Here is a 22,247-nt window from a genome sequence, read left to right as displayed (position 1 = left end):
GAGCTCCTGTATTTACAAGTAGATGTTCTTGGGTGTCAGTCTTGCTGAAGAAATTTGACCAGGCATAAAATGGATGGCTTAATAAGGAAATTCTCTACATTTATTCTATCTCACTAAAAAAAACCAAACAAACCTGCAATTCAGTTTACTACAAAAGATGTACTCTATCTCAGAGAGGGATTAAATGCTACCATTTTATCTATGGGGTGTGACAGTATTAAACAACTTTTACTGGTTTCCAAACACTGGATCTGACTCATCTGTTGTTTATAGTTTATTGTGCAGGGGAAAGAAAGATTAGTTTTTCGAGTTAAAAATAATAACAGTCATGTTGAATGTATCTTCATTGAAGACTTTGATGTTGAAAGAGATTTAAGGAATAAGGATATATATGTTTTCCTATGTGTTAGTCTTTTGCTAAATATTTCTTTCCAGTCTTGAGGCTTGCTTGCTGTGGGGCTGAATGAGCTAAAGGTTCTTAGTGACTCTAGGCCAGTAGTTCTTCAACTTTAGTGTATATGTAATTCAATTGTTAAGTTTGTTAAAATGAAGATTTTCGGGCCCCATGGAGAGAGGTGATTCAGAATTTCTGCAATGTATTGACCCAGGAATCTGAATTTTGTTTTGCGGTACACGGGCCTCTCACTGTTGTGGCCTCTCCCATTGCGGAGCACAGGCTCTGGATGAGCAAGGCTCAGCGGCCATGGCTCACGGGCCCAGCCGCTCCACGGCATATAGGATCTTCCCGGACTGGGGCACGAACCCGTGTCCCCTGCATCAGCAGGTGGACTCCCAACCACTGCGCCACCAGGGGAGCCCCAGGAATCTGAATTTTCAACAATTACTCCAGGCGATTCTGCTGCAAAGCATAATGAGACAACACTTAGAAAATTATTGCTGTAGATGATTCTTTTACTCAATGATTTCACTTTTGTGTGTGTGTATCAGTTACATGCAATAATGTGTTATGTGCTTGGTAATAATATATGTAAGTAAATCAGGTGTGCCAACATTAGCAGATTGAAAGCTGTAAATAATTATGTCTACAACAGAAAGAGTGACACACAGAGAAGTACAAAATATGCTCTTATACGAAGCTGAAAATCTAACACAAATCAGTGTATTAACTGGCATGAAGATAAAAAAAAGTTATACTAGCTTCCTATTGCTGCTGTAATAAATTAACAGAAACTCAGTGACTTAATGCCATACAAGTTTCTTCTCTTCCTATTCCAGAGGTTAGAAATCTAAAATGAGTTTTAACAGAGTTGAAATCAGGGTGTTGGCAAAGCTGGTTCCCTCTGGAGGCTCTAGAGGAGGGTCTGGTCCTTGCTTTTCCAGCTCCTAGAGCTGCATGTCTTGCATTTAGTGATTTATGAGCTCTTTCTCCTTCTTTGCATCTTCAAATTTCTCTCTGCTTCTGTCATCCTATTGCATTCTCCTTTTCTGTAGTCAAAACTCCTTCTGCCTCCCTCTTAGTAGGACATTTGTGATGACATTTAGGGCCCACCTGAATAATCCAGGATAATCTCCTCATGTCAAAATTCTTAATTTAATCATAATCAAAGTCCCTTTGATAACATTCACAGGTTCTAAGGATTGGAACATGATATCTTTGGGGAACAAGGTCTGCCTCCTGCCCTTGTACCACCTGCTCCAGTCACGCCAGCTCCTTCCCCATCCCCCTTGGAGCCTCCTCTTTATGTTTATTGGCTCGTGCATCTGGGTTCTGGCTCCTTGTTTCTGTCAGAGTTTTGTGTGTATTTATTTTCCTTTTTCTTTGCAAAAAACCCGGTATCTTCCGAATTTTAAAGAAGACTAATACTCTTGGGCTTTTAGCTTCTTGTTTACAGCATCCTTCCCTCTTTGTATCGATGTATTTTTCTTCTACATAGTGTCAAAAGCACCTGCTCCCTTCTGCCTGGCTTGTTTTGTTTTACTGATTTGTATGAAGAACCCCCAAATCAAATTATATTCACATAGGCGAATGAATTCAGCTGTAATGGTGGAGAGTTCAGTGACAACACATCATTGTTTTGCAGTTATTAAAGAAAGGGACTGATTTTTTTCAGTTAGGTGAAAGGAAGAGTAAATTTGTTATTGTTATTAGAGTGAAATTTGAAAGGCACGAAATAATTTCTGTGTCTTCCGAAGTTCTTAATGTACTCTTTCAGTATGAACTTTTCTCAGAGAATAACTCTGGCAAGCCAGAAGGTTTATTTAACTTAACATACCAAACTTCAAACGTCAAATCAGAGCAAATGTTATTCAAGTCTTTATTTAACAGGTGTGCTAGTGCTATAAAATTTTTTTTTCCCTTTGCTGTATGGTGTAACTGCACACTGTTTCACATAATTGTATAGCAACTACCACAATTCATTTTTAACACAACAAATAATTAAAACAGTCTAGAAGAAAGATACTAGAGAAATTTAGTTTCACTGTCCTTTAAAATGGCTCAGTGACTATAGAAAAACTTCTTTTCAGATCCTTCATCTACAAAATCAGAATTCACTGCTGAACACCATACTGATTCTACAGGTGTTTTGTAAAGATAAATAAGAAAATCTGTGAAGTATTTTAAATTATTAGAAGAAAGTCTCCAGAATTATTTAATGTAAAATTTTATAATACTTCTGACAACTGCATGTGTTTACTTATTTGCATTATATTACAATTGTATATATATTTTTACTTTTCCTTTGAAATCTTTAATACAATGAAAGTAGAACATTATACATAAGAACCTGAATAGTTGTTTGCTTCTCTTCACTTCCATGGTTCTCTGTCCCTGCTCTGATGAATCACCATCTCTATGGAGAGAACTTCTTTGAAGAGCCATTGTAAATTTGGTCCACATTGATTTTCTCAATGATTAGACTTAGTTGCTGTATCTCCCCACTGGACTGCAAGCTTCTTGAGAGAAGAGACCATGTCTCTTTTGCTTACCTTTGGACAGTCAGCACATGACCATTAATATATGCTCATTAAATAGTAGCTAACTAACTAAATATCCCATTGATGACGTCATTTAACTGTCTTTGATGTTCTAATTCTGAGTTGCACAGCTATCAGACACAGTCAGTTTGAACTTATCTAAAGTGTCCTACCATTATGACTCCTTTCCAAAGAATATTCTGTCCTAATAATGGCATATATCTGACATCAGTGCCACCTCTCCTACCCCTAGCAGCACAGATGGCATTTCACAGATCATGGCACTTTCTCCTGACAAGTGCAGATGTGGTCTCAAGTTTCCTCCTGACACGTCCTCTAAGAAGCCACTCTCAGGGGCTTCCCTGGTGGCGCAGTGGTTGAGAGTCCGCCTGCCGATGCAGGGGACACGGGTTCGTGCCCCGGACCGGGAAGATCCCCCATGCCGCGGCGCGGCTGGGCCCGTGAGCCATGGCCGCTGAGCCTGCACGTCCGGAGCCTGTGCTCCGCAACGGGAGAGGCCGAGCATCAAAAAAAAAAAAAAAAAAAAAAAAAGCCACTCTCAGTTGTCAGATTAATTGCCATCCCTGTTACTGTGAGAAAGTGAGATGACCAATGGGGTGATGGTGTCTGCCTTTAGTATTTTCCCCCTTCTATGATCAAAACACAGTTGACCCTTGAACAATAAGGTGGTTAGGGGAACCGACCCCTTGCACAGTTGAGAATCCATGTATAACTTTGGACTCCCCAGAACTTAACTACTAAGAGCCTACTGTTGACCCAGAAGCCTTACTGATAACAGTCAATTAACACATATTTGGTATGTTATATGCATATCTACATATATTTTATGCATTCATGACATGTCTAACCTTTTTAAAAGTTTTTTGATATTTCTAGACTACGTGGTTCATGTTTTTTTTTCAAATTGTTGCAATCTCCAAAAAATTTTCCAATGTACTTATTGAAAACATTTCGTATGTAAGTGGATCTGTGCAGTTCAAACCCATGTTGTTCAAGGATCGACTGGACCTAAAATCCTATAAAAAGATAAAACAAACATACTTTAAATATAGAGGGTCCATGAAACTACAGAGTAAAGGCCACTGGGTCAAACAGAAGCCCCCTAGGAATACCTATTTTGGGCATTTAAGTTTTCTATGGGATCAAAAATATGTAGCTCCTAAACCTTAGCTCATTGCTGCTGTGTATTCCCACAGTAGTGGGGCCATAAGATCATTTTTTCCAAGGCCAGCTTCTTCTGTTTCATATTGGCTGACTACTATAGTTATGTCTGTCTGATCAGTACTAAGTTCATGGACAGTTCAGGGAAATAAAAAGAGGAACACTCGATTAAAGGATGGAGAATGACGGCTGAGTAGTTGGTATGTATTTTCAAGGGAAGCAAAAAATGTCAAGGAGTTAAACTGAGTGAAGATTAAAAACAAAACCTTTTCATTATTTTCTTTTCAAAATAATTAGTGACTAGATGAGAACAATTTAGGCAAATTAGTATGCTGCACCAGCCTCTCAGGGTTAATATGACGTATAGATAATGATAAACTATTACCCCTGGAAGGAACTCTGAACTGAGACCCAGAGAAGTTTACAGACTCTCCCAAGTTGACAGTCGTTACTGAGAAAGCTGAGTCTCACATCCCTGTGTGCCAGTTCCTAGTGTAATGTCCTTTCTACTGGACCTTAATGTGCAGTTTGGTTTATATTGGTTGTAGGGAGAAGCTACGCAGAGGGAGAGATAAAGCCTGGTTAGCAATTTACATTTCCAGAGCTGGGCTCTTATTGTGGAATGTCAGAAGAGCAAGTGAGCAGGTGTAATAAAATTATATTTCATTGCTTTTGAGTGATAACTCTGTTTTTGAAGATTTAGTTTCTATGTTATGATTAAGTAGAACTAGTTGCTCTAAAAGAAGAAAGCAACTGTGATTCTTTTCACAGTAATAAAATGAATTATTGCACAGCCAACTCTTGATTAACAACAAAGGAATTATCCAGTTTGTGAAATATTTTGGACTTCCCCCAACCCCAACCCCATCCTTCAGCTTGGTCTCGCTTGTTCCAACTGGGCACTGGAGTGAGACAGGTACAGATAAGGTGAATGATTGTTCATTACTAAGAATGTGACTACAATTGGCTTTATTTGGTAACTAAATGACTTGTTCAATAGAATGTTAGGACCAATTGAATAAATCTCTCCATTTCTCTGCATCCCTCCTGCCATCTCTTCAGTCCAAACCACCATCAACTTTCACTACAGTAGTCTAACGTATTTCCTTTGTTTGATCCTAGTCTCTCCTCATCTATCATCTGTACTGCAGCTAGCGTCATCAATTAAAACTTAATTCTGATTATGTCATTCTGTGGCTTAAAATCTGTGACTTGCCTATGCCTACAGGAGTGAATTAGTATTCTACCATTTGGTTTGCAGGCCCTTCTTTAATTTGGTTTGAGGTTTCTCTTTATGTATCCAGTCTTACCTATCACTATGTATCTCTTCACTTTTCTAATTTTATTTCTCTTGGACGTCTTCACAAGCGTCCCCCTATATCTCAGTTCACCTGGTAGCGTCCCCCTATATCTCAGTTCACCTGGTATAGGTCACTGACGTAATCTTTCTGACATGCAAAAGTAACTTTATCATTTTCTAGCTTAATATCCCCCCATGAATTACCACCAGTATTATAATTAAGTCCTACTATTTACTGTTGCCTTTAAAATCACTTATCATTTGGTTAACATTGTTGCCTTAGCACAATGACACTTTTGTATGGTTAGAACTAATAGATAAAAATCTTTGCCCTCATGCAACTTACATTCTTAGGAAAAAGGCAGTCAGAAGCAAAATGAATAAGTAAAGCATATCTTTTGTTAAATGGTGATAAATGTATGGGAAACAATAAAGCAAGGAAGGAGAATAGAGAGTCCTGGGGTGGGAGGGAGGACAGCTCAGAAAGCAAAGATATTTGGAAGAGTATATCTAAAGGAAGAGAGGGCATGAGCCGTGGAGATATCTAGGGGAAAACTCAAAGCCTTGAAGAGAGAATCTCTCTGGCATGTTTGAGGAATGCCAAGGAAGCTAGTGTATAATTGGCATAAGGTTAGTATGGAGCAAAATTGTAGGAAATGAGACAAGAAGTAAAGGGGATTAGGTTTTTATAGGGATTTGGGAGTCCTTGTAAAAACTTGGACTTTTACTCTAAATGACATGGGAAGCCACTAGAAGACAAAAAGAAGAGTGGTATGATTTGATATTTATTTATTTATTTATTTTTGGCTACGTTGGGTCTTCGTTGCTGCGCGCGGGCTATCTCTAGTTGTGGTGAGCGGGGGCTACTCTTCGTTGTGGTGGCTTCTCTTGTTGCGGAGCACGGGCTCTAAGCGTGCAGGCTTCGGTAGTTGTGGTGCGCGGGCTCAGTAGTTGTGGCTCGTGGGCTCTAGAGCGCAGGCATGGTAGTTGTGGCGCACGGGCTTAGTTGCTCTGCGGCATGTGGGATCTTCCTGGGCCAAGGCTCAAACCCGTGTCCCCTGCATTGGCAGGCGGATTCTTAACCACTGTGCCACCAGGGAAGTCCCTGATATTTATTTTAATTGGAACTTTGCTGTTGTTATGTAGAAAAGAGGCTGAATGGAGTAGGGGATGAGGCATCAGTAGGAAATTAGAGCACTCATCCAGGCAAGAAATGAAGGAAGCTTGGACCAGGATGGTGGTGGTGGGGTTGTGAGAAGTGATTGGATTCTGGGTATATTTTTAAGGTAGATCCAAAAGGATGTGATGACCAGTTGAACCTGGGAGTGTGAGAGAAAGAGGGAAAACAAGGATGGTTTTGAGGTATTGGGCTTGGGCAGCTGGATGGAAAGGCTTCAGGAGGAGCAGGTGTGTATGTGTGTGAGTGTGTGTTTGTGAGACAGAGAGACAGAGAGAGAGAGAGAGATTGAGTATTTGGATTTTAGATGTGTTAATTTTGAGAAGCTTATTAGATATCCAAGTGGAGGTGTCCAGTGGGCAGTTGGAAGTCTGGAATTATGGGGTAGGTCTTCAGCATCCAAATAATATTTATAACCATGGGACTCAATATTGTCTTTAAGGGACTGAGTGTACACCAAGAAGTGATGTCTATGGATTAAAATCAGGCATCCTCCAACATTAAGAAGTGAGAGGGATGAGGGAGAGGATGAGGATGAATCAGCCAGGAGGCTGAGAAGGAGTGGTCAACCAGATAGAAGCCAAGTGCAGGAAGTGTTTGAAAGAGGGGAAATGATCAACTGTGTCAAATGCTGCCGATAGGTTAAGCATATTGAAGACTGGGAGCTGACGGTTGGATGTGGCATCCTGGGGCCATAAGTGATGCTGATGAGAGCAGTTTTGGTGGAGCAGTGGGGATGAAAGCCTTGTTGCGGTGACTTCAAGAGAGACCAGATGTATATGTATAGCTGATTCACTTTGTTATAAAGCAGAAACTAACACACCATTGTAAAGCAATTATACCCCAATAAAGATGTTTAAAAAAAAAAAAAAAAAAGAGAGACCAGAAACAGGGAGCATAAATGGGCAAGCACCCTACTTCTACCTGTTGTCTCAGGGTGTTAAGTGCTCCTGTTTATTTTGAAAGTATTCTAGTTTGCATGTTAACTTACATGTTAATTCTAACTATATAGGAAACTCTTTCAAGGACCGTTGCTGGAAACCATAGCTGGAGGAACTGTGGTCAACAAAGATTTTTCTTAAACATAGGAAACGATACAGAGTATGTGTTTGCTGATGAAAAGGATCCAGTATGGAAGCATAAATTGGTGATATGGGAGATAAAGGGGAGAATTTTGAGAATAATGTCTTCGAAAAGGCAGGAGGGGTAGAATGTGGAGGGTTTGGCCGTGGGTAGGAGCTCAGTCCTTTGTAATGGGAGTTCATTCCATTATATTGCAGGGGTCCATTGTAATGGGAGGGAAGGCAAAATGCAGTTACATTTCTCACATTGTATTTTGCTGTTGATTTATTTGTTTGTTTCTCCACATATTGCGAGCTTCTTAAGAGCAGTAAGAGTAAATATTTTGTTTACTTTCTGGCAGAAATTTTTATTTTTCTATTTCTACTCTCTAGTACAATGCCTGGCACACAGCAGGCGTGTAATAAATGTTTAAATGAGTAAATGACTCTGTACGTTTTATCTTCTCACTCAGATTGGATCATTTCCATCAAATCTTGACAACCAGATTGATTTAATTGTGCTTCTCTTGTCTGGGCCTACAGATAGCTTGACTAACAGGTAGAGCTGATTGACAGGAATGGCTGTGTTTCTACTAAAATCAGTGATGCTCCTTTTAAGTAAAATCAGTGACCTTTTGCTGCATTATTTTGCAGTGGTCCTGGTTATGGTTTTAACATGAATTTACTATTTACTTCACCTTGAACCTTCTGAAAACTATCTGTTCTCCTCAGTATCCGCTTGGCACTCATGGCTTACCATTCATATGGCATGCATCATTATCTGTTATTATTATCTAATTTACCTTTATTAATGGGAAGCTCTTTGAGAATGGGGATTACATTCTCATTGCTTTTTGTTCCCAATAATGCTTTGTACCATCTGTGGTTAGAGAACATGTCTTCTTCATCACTTAAAAATGCTTAGTCCAGGCCCTGGTGCAAAGCAGATGCCAAATAAATATTTGTTGAATGAGTGAATGCAGGAATGAATGATTCTTGTCTGTGGTGTATGCTATTGGTGCACAGACCAGATCTCCTCTCCTGTTTGGTGTGCTTATCACTCAGCTCTCGCTCTTTCGCTTCTAACAGTTCACACCTGACCTCTTCTCCCAAGGACTCTCCTTGGACCACAGGAGCTGCATCATCCAGATCCTTCAAGAACAAGTGCCTGGGATTTTATGGCTTCTCCTGGGTAACCAGTATCCAATGACTGAGATGCAGGAATATGGAAGCTTTCTTACTTCAAGGCAGCACAAACTCACCAGTGCAATTTACACTCTAGAGCTCCCTGTAGGATCAGGCCGAGGCCAGGACTTCACTTGAAATTACACCCTTGCTTGGCTTTTTATGCTGCCTTATATTGCTTTCCTTGCTCCCTTGTAGGTTTCTCCTTGAGAACACTTCCTTGATAAATCACCTGTACACTCATACTTTCCTTAGGGTCTGTGTTTTGGGAACTTAAGACATTGCAAGTTTATAAGCAGTTGACGTCAGAGGTAGGGGGTCCTAACCACTGTCTCTCTGAGAGTGGTAGTTTCTGCTGTTGCAGGTGGTGTTTCCTGACAGTTTTTGGGTTTATAGTCCTGCCAACCCAAACTGTAGGCAACTGTGAACTACATTTGATATTTCATTTGGTTGTAAGATGGGAAGTCGTTTCACAATTTCAGTAAATAATTGTTACTGAATTTAGTAAACATCTTATTGAATTACAGGTCTTTCTAACAAAGTCAGAATGTGTTTTCCTTGACTTTTTGCTCTTTTTGATTATACACATCTCTGTTGTCTTTCCTTAAGCAAGAATAATAAAGAGTTAATTGTATAATCCATTTTTATGTGATTGGGTACAGCTCTCTTTTGTCTTCCTGTGGAATATAAAGATCCATTTCTAAACACCAAGTAAACCATTTACTTTTTTAGTGATTTGCAAAGAACACAACCTCTGTTATCTGTAAAATGGGATTGGAAGTAATGTGTTTTAGAACTGAAAAGCACTTTAGCAACCAGCTGTGGCTAATACCTTCATTTTATAGATGAGAACACTTGAGACCCAAAGAGGTTAAGTAATTTGTTCAATATCTCCCAGCTTGGTTAGTGGCAGAGCAAGAGTAAAACCCACCTCCCGGGCTCTCCGCTGCTCCACAAAATACATATTTCTTATTCACAGAATTGATATGAGGATTAGGGACCACATCTGTGAAAAACAGATTTAGCCTTTGGAAAGAAAGATGCCAGATAGCTTTATGAAAGCTTTAAGAAAACTAATCTCATTTTAACCTTTTCTGTACAGTTGTTAGTTTTGTTCAGTTTTATGTTCTTTGCCTCAGGCTCCTTTTTGGCCAAGGACTAGATAATATACAATGCTTGATTTGAAAATCAATATTAAGTATCCAGATTGTGTTAGAAATATGACTTACTTCAGCTGGTTTTGAAGCCGGCAACGGTTGCAGACAGCCTTCCAAAATGGCAATCATTTATGTACATGAAAAGTTTTCTATCCTACTTTGCATATTGGGAATAAGGACAATTGGATAGTTGCTTCCAAAGAAAAGAAGAAGCGTAAATTTTTTTTTTTTTGTTCAGCCTGGTAATACTTCCAAAGCTTGCTGCAGTGTAACTTTAACAAACCATGAATTTTCTCTCCTGCCAAGCCACCATATCCCTCCTGCTTTCAGCATAGTCAGGAAACCGTTATACTAATCCACCGTACCTTCCTATCTCTAGCAAGCACATGTAAGTGATAACTTTGAATATTTATTTTGATGCAATATAAATCTTCTCTGTGTCAACTTGTAAAGCTGGGAAACTGTGACTTGCTCGACTTGGTTACTTTAATTGTTTAAGTTTGGTTCTTTCAGCCACAGCATGCTTTGATATATGAACAAGAATGCTGCTTAATATTCGTAGTATTCAAAGTGATTTGTATAGGCTCATATATGCAGGGAAGATAAAATTGGAGGATCAAAAGGCTAAAGTAACTTTTCTATATATTTTTAATTAGGTACGCTTGTATGCAAGACCTGATGCTATCAGAAGAGGATCCGGGGACTACGCTCTCCACATAACAAAGAGATTAATAGAATTTTATGAAGACTACTTCCAAGTGCCCTATTCCTTGCCAAAACTAGGTAAGAATTTCCTTGGTTATTTTATTGTAAGGGCTCCTTGAAGGTGGAATTTCTTCTTCATGCATTTATTTGAGACATCCAGAAACATGGAAAATTCTAAGGGTTATATTTTTAGAGAAGATGAGCACAGAAAACAGTTTCTTCTGAAGAGGTAAAATAAAATTCAGTGTTTTTAAGTCTTGCCAAAAAATGCTCATAGGAATTAAGAAAGGCATTATGTGAGTTTAAGATTCCGAAAGATAACTCAAATAGCTAATTTGTTGGATAATCACTATGGAGGGGTGCTTGCCAACGTCTTGTTTAATCTTCACAACTGCTCTGTGGGTGGGTACTGTTAGAACATTTTCCACATGAGGGAATTGAGACCTGGGAGTCTTTCATTTACTCAGACAGCCAGTAAGAAAAGGAGTTGGGATTTCAAGGTAGGTCTTGATGACTCCCAGAACTATACAATATTTTACACTAAGAAGACACTCATTGATTAGTTTCCGTTTCCTAATTCTCACATGTTAGCCCTGAATGTATTAGTCATCCAATAGATTATTTTTGTTCAGTCATATTTTGAGTACACAGTTACAGTAAATAGAATAAAAACAAGAGAGGAGGAAAATTGCAATGATGGAGATTGTGTTCACCATGAATATGTTTGCATTTCTTTCTTTTACAAAGTGAGTAGGTTCAATAATTATTTGTTGAATGAGTACATGAATGAATTTTGTTATCCTAATTTGCATGAAGCTGCTGCTTTTACAGGGAGTGAACTGTGATGTTCCAGGAAGTTAGAAAGGGTATATACATACCCATTAGAAATGCTGAAGCTATTTTGTCTTCTCAGAAAACCTGTTTGGAAATATTAATATCACAACCGTTTTCTGTTCTTCACCCCTCCTCCCCGCTCCATTTTCCTTCTCAGGAGTGTTGTTAATCAGCATCCACATAAAAGTTATCACTCATTGACAAAAATAAAGTGCTTACCTGGTCAAAAGTATTAGCATTTGAACCGCAGGCTCTTGTCTCTGGAGATGGGCCTATTTCACTAAAGTACCTGCCTGCTGTGTAGCTTTATTGGTCTTATAATCAGTGATTCAGAAAGTAGATAGAGTAGTTGATATTGTTATCAGTGGGTGTAGCATACAGTTTTAATGAGTGATATTACAAAATTCTGAGGTCTTTTGAAACATGTGCTCTTAGAATCCCTAAGATTTTCTTTCAACTTTCTAAACAAAATTTTATTTCAAATGGGATCTGTGTTTTGTTTTGTTCTTCCTTCTTTATTTTCCCCTCTATATCAACTTCCCTATTAGAATCTGTTACACTGAAATCTCCCTGGTAGGCACCCAAGGCAGAAAGGAAGACCTGACTTCATTTGCATGGGGGTGACACTGTTCTCTACACCAGGTAAAACAGGCTGGGAACTTCTCAGCTTGACCCTAATGTAAAATTCACGAGTGCTTATGTTGCACGTTCAGCAAGAGAAATAAAATGTGAATCTTTTTCCCCTTCAGACCAGTAATTAGTAGAGGAACTCAATTTATAACTTCAGGGGGTTCCATGTAACTGTCAGCTTGCAGCAGGAAGCATTTCTGTTCCTCTCTTTCACTCACAATTGAACTATGCAGTCTTTCATCTGTAGAAAAGAGCTTTGTTCACTGTTACTATTACTTGTTAAGCTACCTTTTGGTGTATATAATTGAATGATTTGACTAATCCCAGCACACTCCTTTTTATGTATCTAGGGGGATTTCCACATCCCCTGCACTTTGTAAAATTTCTCTTGAAGTTCTACTTATTTAATATACCTTTAAATATTTAGAGCTATATGTTAGTGGATTTATAAATATACTTTCTAAATGCTCCCTACATAAAAATTCCAAAGCACAGAAGCATTTTGACAAATCCTTACTTTCTACTGTATGTTACAAATTATATTTTAAATGAATTCTATGGACATTAACTCAGTCTTTGTAAATGATGAATGTAGATGTATCCTAGATATCAGCTGCATCTGCCTTGACTTTTTAGATCTAAGATGGTTTCCAAGACACCTATTCTTCCCTCCCTTCCACCCCTCCTTCCTCCTCTCCCTCCCTCCCTCCTTCCTTCTTCCTTCCCTCCTTCCTCCCTTCCTTCGTTCTTCCTTCCCTCTTTCCTCCCTTCCTTCCTTCCCTCATTTATTTAATAACCATTTATTGAGTACCTCACATATGCACTTGTCTATGTCATTGGGGGGCAGCTGCAAATAAAAGAAGGCAAAAATCACTTCCCACCTGGGGCTTAACATTCTATTAGGTAGAGCCAGACATTTAAGCAATTAGGGATACATATAGCATGTCAGATGGAGATAAGTGCCATTAAAAATAAAGCTAGAATGGAGGGATAGGAAGTGTGGGGAGCACATGGGGCATGGGGAAAAGGCTGAATGTTTTAAATGCGTGAATATGGAAAGCTTTATTGGGAAGCTGACTTTTGGGCAAAGAACTTAAGGGAGTGAGGGAGTAAGCCAAGTGGATATCATGGGATACGGACTCTAGGCAGAGGGAACACAGTGCCCAGACTCTGAGATGGGAACTTTGTTCATGTATTTGAGAAATAGCAAAGAGGCAAATAGGGCTGGAGCAGAGTGAGTAAACGGGTGAGAAATAGGAGATGAGGTCAAGGGTTAGTGGGTAAGTGACAGATCCTGTAGAGCCGGCAGGCTGTGGTAAGGACTTTGGTTTTTTTATTTGTTTGTTTTTTTGTGGGGGGTACGATGGAGATCTATTGGTCAGTTTTGAGCAGAGGTATTACATAATCTGGCTTTTGTTATAAAAGGGTCACTCTTGTCACTAGGTTGAATACACTGTAGGGCAATGGTTCTCCACTGAGGGGTGATTCTGTCCCTCAGAGGCACTTGGTAATATCTGGAGGCATTTTGTTTTTCACAACTCAAGGGGGACTGGTGGAGTGTGTACTATTGCCAGGGATGCTGCTAAACATCCTACAATGCACATGACAGCCTCCTACAACAAAGAGTTATCTAGCCCAAGATATTAATAATGCTGAGGTTGAGAGATCCTGTTGTAGGGGAAAGGGCAGAGGCATGAAAACCAGTTAAGAGGCTATGGCAAAATTCAGGGAAAATCTGATATTGCTTGGACTAGGATATTACGTGTGAGGTAGTCAGAAGTGGTCTAATTCTAGGCATATATTGAAAGTAGAGGCAGCAAATTTGCTGATGAACTGGATGTGGGATTTGGGGGAAAGAGACGTACCACAAGTGATTCCAAGGTTTTGTGCCTAAGAACTAGAAGGATGGAATTGCCATTTACTGAGAGAGAAGGATTATGGGAAGATATCATTTTAAAGACTGATACATCTATTAAACATTTAGGTGGCAACTTGATGTCTGTAAGAAACTCAGGTAGACAGTTCAATTTACAAATATGGAGTTTGGCTGAGTAATCCAGCTAGAGATGTACATTTGCTGGCATTTTATGAGGTATAAAGCTATGAGGCTGGACGGGATCACCAAGGCTGTGAGAGCAGGTAGAGAAGAGAATAGGAGGGACTTCCTGGGTGGTGCAGTGGTTAAGAATCCGCCTGCCAATGCAGGGGACACAGGTTTGATCCCTGGTCCGGGAAGATCCCACATGCCGCAGAGCAACTAAGCCCACGTGCCACAACTACTGAGCCTGCGCTCTAGAGCCTGTGAGCCACAACTACTGAGCCTGTGCGCCACAACTACTGAAGCCTGTGTGCCTAGAGCCCATGCTCCACAGCAAGAGAAGCCACCACAGTGACCGCAACGAAGAGTAGCCCCCGCTCGCCGCAACTAGAGAAAGCCCGCGCACAGCAATGAAGACTGAATGCAGACCAAAAAAAAAAAAAAAAAAAAGAATAGAAACCGTTTAGCAGTTAGAGAGATTAGGAGCTGGTAAAGGCTACTGAGAAGAGAAGCAAGTGATTAAGGCACTAAAGAAATAGGTATATTAGACGTTCTGAGCATTTGGTGAAGAAAGTATTTCACAGAAAAGCAGATGATAAATTGTGGTAAGTCGAGATAGATGAGGGCTGAGAATTGATCATTCATTGAGGCTACCGTGTGACCTGGGCAAGAGCAGTTTCAGGTCAAAAACCTGATGGGTGTGTTCAAGAGCAAATGGGGTGGATGCTGCAACTAGAGACAGTGAGTACAGATCACAGATCGGCATTTCTGAAAATTCCCTATGGGGAGGGTTCTGGAAATAAGGGAAGGAGAAATATTTGTGTTCTAAAAATGCTCACTTCTTGAGAAGAACTGTTTCTGTGAACAGATCACATCCTTACCTCACAGGTTGTCCCTGTCCCAGATGTCAAGGGAGTTGTGGAACTTGCCTCTTTTTTTTGACTTGCATTAGAAAACCCCAAACAGACCTCCACCAGTTGATCTGACTCTACTGGTGCTTTGGGGGGATGTGCGCATATGTAAATGTCAGGGCGTTACATTGCAAAAACCCCAAACAAACCCTTACAATGTAATATTGAATCCTTCTTTTCTTAAAAATCACTTTGCTGTTCTGTCATAAACTCAGCAATATCTGCTCTCTTTCCCAATGTTTTTCTTTCATTTCTAATGCTGAATAGTCTTAACTTTCTCTGCCATTGTATCATCTTACGCTAGCTCAGCCCTAAGGATTTGAGTTTCCACTCCAAGTAGTGTATCAGAGTAGTTCCCTAAGAGGAATTCTGATGCTTGCAGGTGGGACAATATTGATTCTCCTTGTTGCATAAAGATATTCCTTTAACATTTTAAAGCCCAAATAGGCAGGAGGGTATGCTGTGTAAGGATTTGTTTTTAAATCTCTCCATTAGGTAATTAAAACTATTAGTAGGAGGTTTGTAGAGATTTTCTCTTTCTTGTTGTTAAGTTGTAATGTGAGGTACAGAATCTACTTGATACAGTACAGCAAGCCTTTCTATAGCTCTGTGCCCTATTTTCATGAGAACTGTCTGAGACATGGAGGTTTACTTTAAAAGAAGGTTGTTATAGACTTATAATTAACTTACCTTTCCTCTTATCCCCAAAACTTACTGACCACAACTACAAAAACAAATGGGTTTGTGTTTACTAAATGTGGGCCACTCTTAAGGGCTTCGTACATTCTAACCCATTTAATCTTTTTTTTGTGTGTGTGGTACGCGGGCCTCTCACTGTTGTGGCCTCTCCCGCTGCGGAGCACAGGCTCCGGACGCTCAGGCTCAGCCCACGGGCCCAGCCGCTCCACGGCATGTGGGATCTTCCCGGACTGGGGCACGAACCCGTGTCCCCCACATCGGCAGGCGGACTCTCAACCGCTGCGCCACCAGGGAAGCCCCATTTAATCTTTATTACAGCATTTTGAGGTAGTGGCTGTTATTTTCGCATTTTCTAGGTGACGAAATTTCGGCACTAAGTAATGTACTCAGATCACACAGCAGGAATTAGTGGATTTATAATTCAAACCCAGGTTCTCTGGCTCCAGATTCTTGGGATTCTGATGAAACAGATTCCAGAAACTTTGAGAATTCAGAGATTAAAATATGGGTCACCTTAATAAGCTAGGTAATCTGATTCCTAGAGGAATAATGTAGTAACTATTTTTGTTAAATTTCATATTGATGTTAAAAAGTAATATATGGTCCTTATAGAAAATTTTTTTTAAAAATAAATAAGCACATATCTTATAACTCATAATTTCTTCAATCAGAATATATATTTGAGTATTTTAAATGTTTTTTCATGATAGTTATTTTTTATAAGTCAATTAGGTGGCAGATAAAGTGACTCAGATTTGTATTGGAATATTTTGTTATTCATCCTGTTTAGATTTCAATTAATTATAATAGTTTTCAGTTTTCTTTTGCTGCTACTTTGTAAATCAATACGTTTCATAAAGGAGTTTGCTTGATTGCTTCTTTTCAGATCACCATGCTTTTATGAAGAGTTTGTTACTTCCTTGGCACAGTGCTGTAATTGTAGAGGGAGCACAGGTATTTTGTAACAAGAATTTATGGCTTCAAGGAGGTTGTGATTTCGTTAAGGAGAGAATATGATATTTACAGGAATTAATGGATTAGGGACTCACACTATATCGAATGTAATCAAGCTCCAAAATTTTGTGGGGCAAAAATGTAGAACCATGTAGTTAAGAATGTGGGATCATTGCACGATGCTGTAGGCATGAAAGGGACATAAAAAGAAGGCTTATCTTTACTAAAGTCCTGAAAAAAGAAACAAATGTAATCAGACGTGGAAAAGAAAGGGGAGAAATTATTTTGAGGATTGTGTGGTGGGGAAAGCCATGGATACCTTAGGCTCTATATATCATGTTGTTGGAGTCTGTTTTTCTATAATGGAACAGATAAGCTATGGGATAAATTGCCCTGTTGAAGTTCATGAATAAGAGAGGCTAGCTTGAATGACTGAGTTTTGTTTAAGCTATAACAGATAGATCCATTTCTTTGTTGTGGTGATGATGATGGAGGTGATGATGATGTTGATGGTGATGATGATTTGCTATTTGCAAGTAGTAAAGCTTTGGAGTTTCTTCCTTCATAAAATATTTGTATTGACTGCTATACATTTCACTCTGTGTGGTTATGTATCTTTTTTCTTTAAGTAATGGGTATATTTGTTGTTTTTGATTTGAGATGATAATCGTATAGTACTATTCTCATTTTAATTATACATCTCATACTTGAGTTATTATTTGAGGCTTAATTGTTTTAAATGATGACTTTTCTTTCCTTCCTTTTGATTAGGTAAATATTGAGTACTATATATATGTTTTGTTGTTAGCCTCAAGTTAGCACTGCTTTTTAAAATAAAATCTCTAGAAGCTCTTTATATAGTCTGGTCTAATTAGGTATAATGTCTGTTCACTCCCAAGATGCTTCCTTCAACCAGAATCCCTAAAAATATTTGAATATACACTGGAGCTATTTAATGATGTGGTTTCTTGGTGGAGACTAACATAAGGATCTCTAGTTAACTAGTAGGTTAACAGTACTAGTGCATTTCTTAGGAAATCAGATGAGACAGTTCTTTGCCTTCTGGTTTACCAGGTACTGGTTTTTTCAAATAAGTTTTTTCAAATGACTATCCTTTTCCCCCTCTTTGGAATCAAATAACTATAGTCTCCCAATTTTATGACGGCAATTTATTTCTGAAAAACCCTTCATGTGGTGATTTTCTCATCAACCCAATAGTTATCATGTCTTTTAATGGAAAATATTTTTTATATGTTCCTAACCTTCACTCTGATAACCATTTGTGCTGAAACACCACCAAAGAGACACAGTTACTTCAATATTTAACAAGTATTTTAACACAATTTAGCAAGGCATTTCCCCTTTCATTAATTATTCTATAATATGGCCATTTAACTGTTCTTGTTAAGCTGTTTTGCAGCTATTACATGCTATACGCTTCCAAGATTGTACTAGCAAACAAAACATATATTTGATGCTCAATGTTTATAATATTCAGTTACTAATACAAAAAAAGAAATAAACAAATCAATGAAAGCAATGCCTTTTAGTGGGAATGATGCATAAGATTATTACTGCTATAAACTAGCAAACCACAAGTACACTGGGTGGAGAATTTTATGCAACACAAACCAGCTATAGAACTGAATTAACTAATTCAACAGCATTTATTGAGTAGTTACTATGTATATTGTACTCAGCAACAGTGGCCTCTTCTGCTAGAAGCTTACAGTCTAGTTAAAGAGCAGTTTTTTATTATTTAGCTAGTTTGCCAATATTGTTACTTGTTCAGTTTGTTTACTGCCCTCCTCCCTCCTTCTCTGGTTTTAAGAATTTCAGAGCTTCACAACTTTGGATTTACTCCTAAGTATATTTTCACTAATTCAGTCAGGGTTTTGTGAAATATTGTTTATCCTGAAAATGAATGCAACTTTAGAAAGTGCTTAACTTAATCAGGGCTTATTTATAGATGCCTCCAAGGCATTGTTTTACATATTCCAGCAGAGGTATTTGGCCCTTACAACTTTACCATTAAGCTAGGAAATAACTACTTTCAACGTTTTCTTATGTAGTCATTGCACGAGTCTTGTGCCATACGCTCGGCTCTCTTTCCTATTAATATGGGTCGAGTGGTGTTGGTCCAGTAATGGACACCTCCTCCTCTTGTGCACCTGATCCCATCCTCTCTCACCTGCTCAAGGACATCCCTTTAGCAATTCTCTCTTCTCTTTCCTGGATCTTCAGTTCTCCATCTTTGTTGGGTCTTTCCCCATCAGCATTAAAAACATAGTGCTATTTCTCTCAGCCTAACCACACACAGGCACACTGACTGCAGCTACTATACCATTCTCTCCTTTATTTTACAGCTAAACTGCTTGAAAGGGTTGTCCGTCTCCACTGACTCCAATTTCTTGCTTTCCCTTGTCTCTTGAGTGCACTCTACATCAGTCTTTCGCCCCCAACACTACACTAGAACTGCTCTTGTTGAGTTCAATAATGCTTCTACATTACTAAATCCAATGGCCAATTCTCAGTCTTCGTCTTGAGCTGTCAACAGCCTCTGACAAAGTTGTTCTCTCCAAATCCTTGACACACATTTTTCACTTGTCTTTCAAGGCAACACATTTTCCTGTTTGGGGGGTTTGTCTTTCTTTACTGGACATTCTTTCTGAGTCCAGGTTTTCCTCCTCTTCCCCTCTCTAGCTGCTTAATACTGGAGTGCCCCAGGACTCTGGTTTTGCATCTCTTCCCTTTGATACCTATGTTGGTGGTGACCTCATCCAGCCTCATGGCTTAAATGCCATCTGCTGATGCTGGATTCCCAAATTTACATCTCCAGCCTGGTTCTTACGCCTCAACTCCAAACTTCTACATTCTACTGACTATTTGATAGCTTCACTTGGATGCCTAATGAATATCTCAAATTAACATGTTCATGTTTAGCTTGAGATATTAAACCACTATCTTGCTCCTTCCATATTTTTCCCCATCTCAGTAAACGGGAGCTTCATCCCTTCAAAAGTTGTTCAGGTAAAAAAATTCTTAGACTTGTAGTGTTTTTCTCTCATGTTACCCATCTAAACCATCAGCGAATCCTTTTGGTTCCACATTCTGAACGTATTTGGAGTCTGATCACTTCTCTGCATTTCCAAAGCTACTACTCTCATTCTTGCCTGGGTGAAGAGTTGAGCCTCACTGAAATGTGAAGTTAAAGTGGGATGAGCACGTGAGATACTTGAATTTACTGAGTTCTTGGGAAGGATATTGGACTTACCTGGTGATGTCGCACTCCTGCTCAAATGTTCCAATGGCTTCTCGTTAATAATAGAGTAGAATCCAGAATTCTTCTTTGGCCTGCAAGACCCTTGAGAATCTGGCCCCTTGCTGCTACTCCAACTTTATCTCCTACTTCTCTCCTTCTCACTCTCTCTGTTTCAGCGGCAGTGCCGTCCTTGTTTTTTCTCCAACATACCAAGCATGTGCCAGCCTTGGGTCTTTGCATTCATTCTTCCCTCAGCCCCGAACACTTTTCCTTCAGATACGTGCATGACTGAAATATCACCTTTTCCAGTGAGGTCTTCTTTGATCCCCTACGTAACTTGCAGCCTTGCCAATCGCTTCCCACCTCTCTTCCCTGATTTACTTTTCTCCATAGCACTTTCTGTTATCTTCCTTAATATGTATCTTATTTATGTTTTATTTTATTTATTATCTGTCTCCAAGCTACCTCTCCTCCTTTGCCAAATGTGAATGTTCTATGAGAACAGACATGTTTTTGTCTGTTTGTCTTCTGCTCTATTCTCTCTGCCTAGAACAGTACTTGGCCCAAGGTAGGCAATCAATCAATTATTGTTGAATGAATGAGTGATCGCTGACTTCTTTCTCTTTTAACTATCTTTACCACACTAGGAAGGTGAAAAAGGCAAAGCTTTGGCTACTTTGTGAATGAAATAAAATATGATTTCTTTTTAACAGAATAAACAAAGAAATAATGGTGATGTTCATTTAAACTACCAAGGAAACTCTTTTTTTGGTAAATACAAGTGAAAGAGGTGAAAGTTGAATTAGTTATAGTTGCAGCCGCTTTCCGATTAGAATTTATGTAAAGGAAATATTTGGTGAAAAATGGGTGAGTTGATACCAAGAAGAGGTATTGAGCTTTTGGTTTATTATCTTGGCGACTCCAGACGGAGGCTATTAAGAGGCCATACTTTGTACCTGGGATGATTTTGCAATCTGAAAATGAAATAAGTATCTAGTTGTCTATGATCTCTTGTTGTTCTTGGAAATGAAAATAACCCTTACTCATGGATTTGATAACGTTGTTAAATACCTGTTATATACTAGATACTGTTCTATTAGATACTGAAGAATCTGCAGGTAACCAAAGAGACAACAGTCCCCATCCTCACTGGGCTTATATTTTAATAGGGCGGAGAGGCAGACAATAAAATAATGTATGTATGTAATGTTAGAAAGTGATAAGTACTCTAGAGAAAATAAAGCAGAGAAGCAAGTGTCAGAAGTATTGGTGGGGGGAGGGGTTGAAGTTTTAAACAGGTTGGATGGTCAGGGAATGCCTTGCTGAAAATGGTGACATTTGATTCAAAATCTGAAAGAGTGTGGGAACTCTAAGGACGAGGGTATCTGACTTGTTGAAGAACCAGTGTGCCTGATGCAGAGTGAATGAGACAGAGTGGGGTGAGATGTAGTCTGGGAAGTAACTGTGCCAGGTGGTGAAGGATCTTGTTGGTTAGCCATTGAATGACATTCACTTTTATTTTGAGCAAAGGCATTGCTCTAGCGGCTTGGGCTGCCATAACAAAATCCATAGACTGGGTGGCTTTAACAACAGAATTTTATTTTCTTACAGTTCTGGAGGCTGGAAGTCTGAGATCAGAGTGCCAGTATGGTTGAGTTCTGGTGAGAGCTCTCTTCCTGGTTTGCAGATGTCCACCTTCTTGGTATGTTTTCATGGCATGGCAGAGGGAGACAAAGCAAGCTCTCTGGTGCTTATTCTTATGAGAATACTAATCTTATCATGAGAGCCCTATTCTTTTGACCTCTTCTAAACCTGAATACCTGCTTCTAAAGGTTCCATCTCCGAATACCATCACATTGGGAGTTAGGGCTTCAATGAATGAACTTTGGGGGATATAATTCATTCCATAGCAGGACTTATATTTTTTAAGGGATCACATTGGCTGTTTCATGAAGAACAGGTTGTTGGGAGAAGGGGAGTCAAACCCAAAGCATAGATAAGCTATTATATTAATCCGAGAAATTAATACTGTGTCGGACCAGAGTCATAGCAGTGGAGGTGGTGAGAAATGGGCAGATTCTGAATATTTTGAAGGGAGGATCAACAGAGTTTACTACTTTACAATAGGACTTCAAATGAAGTTTTGATGTCAGTTTCAGCTACAGTTTAGAAAATTGTGACAAGTTTGAAAAACTATGAGGTTTCTTTTCTCCCC

General features: G+C 39.2%; 1 protein-coding gene across 1 annotated transcript in view; it reads left to right on the top strand.

Annotated features, from left to right (window-relative positions):
• TRHDE (thyrotropin releasing hormone degrading enzyme) overlaps positions 1 to 22,247 on the top strand; it is a 404,965-nt gene that overhangs the window by 109,106 nt on the left and 273,612 nt on the right. Inside the window, exon 3 of the mRNA XM_032647249.1 lies at positions 10,656 to 10,782. Coding sequence (XP_032503140.1) covers positions 10,656 to 10,782 — 127 coding nt within the window. The remainder of the gene's footprint in view (positions 1 to 10,655; positions 10,783 to 22,247) is intronic.

This window comes from Phocoena sinus, chromosome 10 (assembly GCF_008692025.1).
Source record: "Phocoena sinus isolate mPhoSin1 chromosome 10, mPhoSin1.pri, whole genome shotgun sequence".
In the NCBI taxonomy this organism is placed as follows: Eukaryota; Metazoa; Chordata; class Mammalia; order Artiodactyla; family Phocoenidae; genus Phocoena; species Phocoena sinus.
Note: the sequence above shows the minus strand (reverse complement) of the source record. Positions and strands in the feature narration are given on the sequence as shown.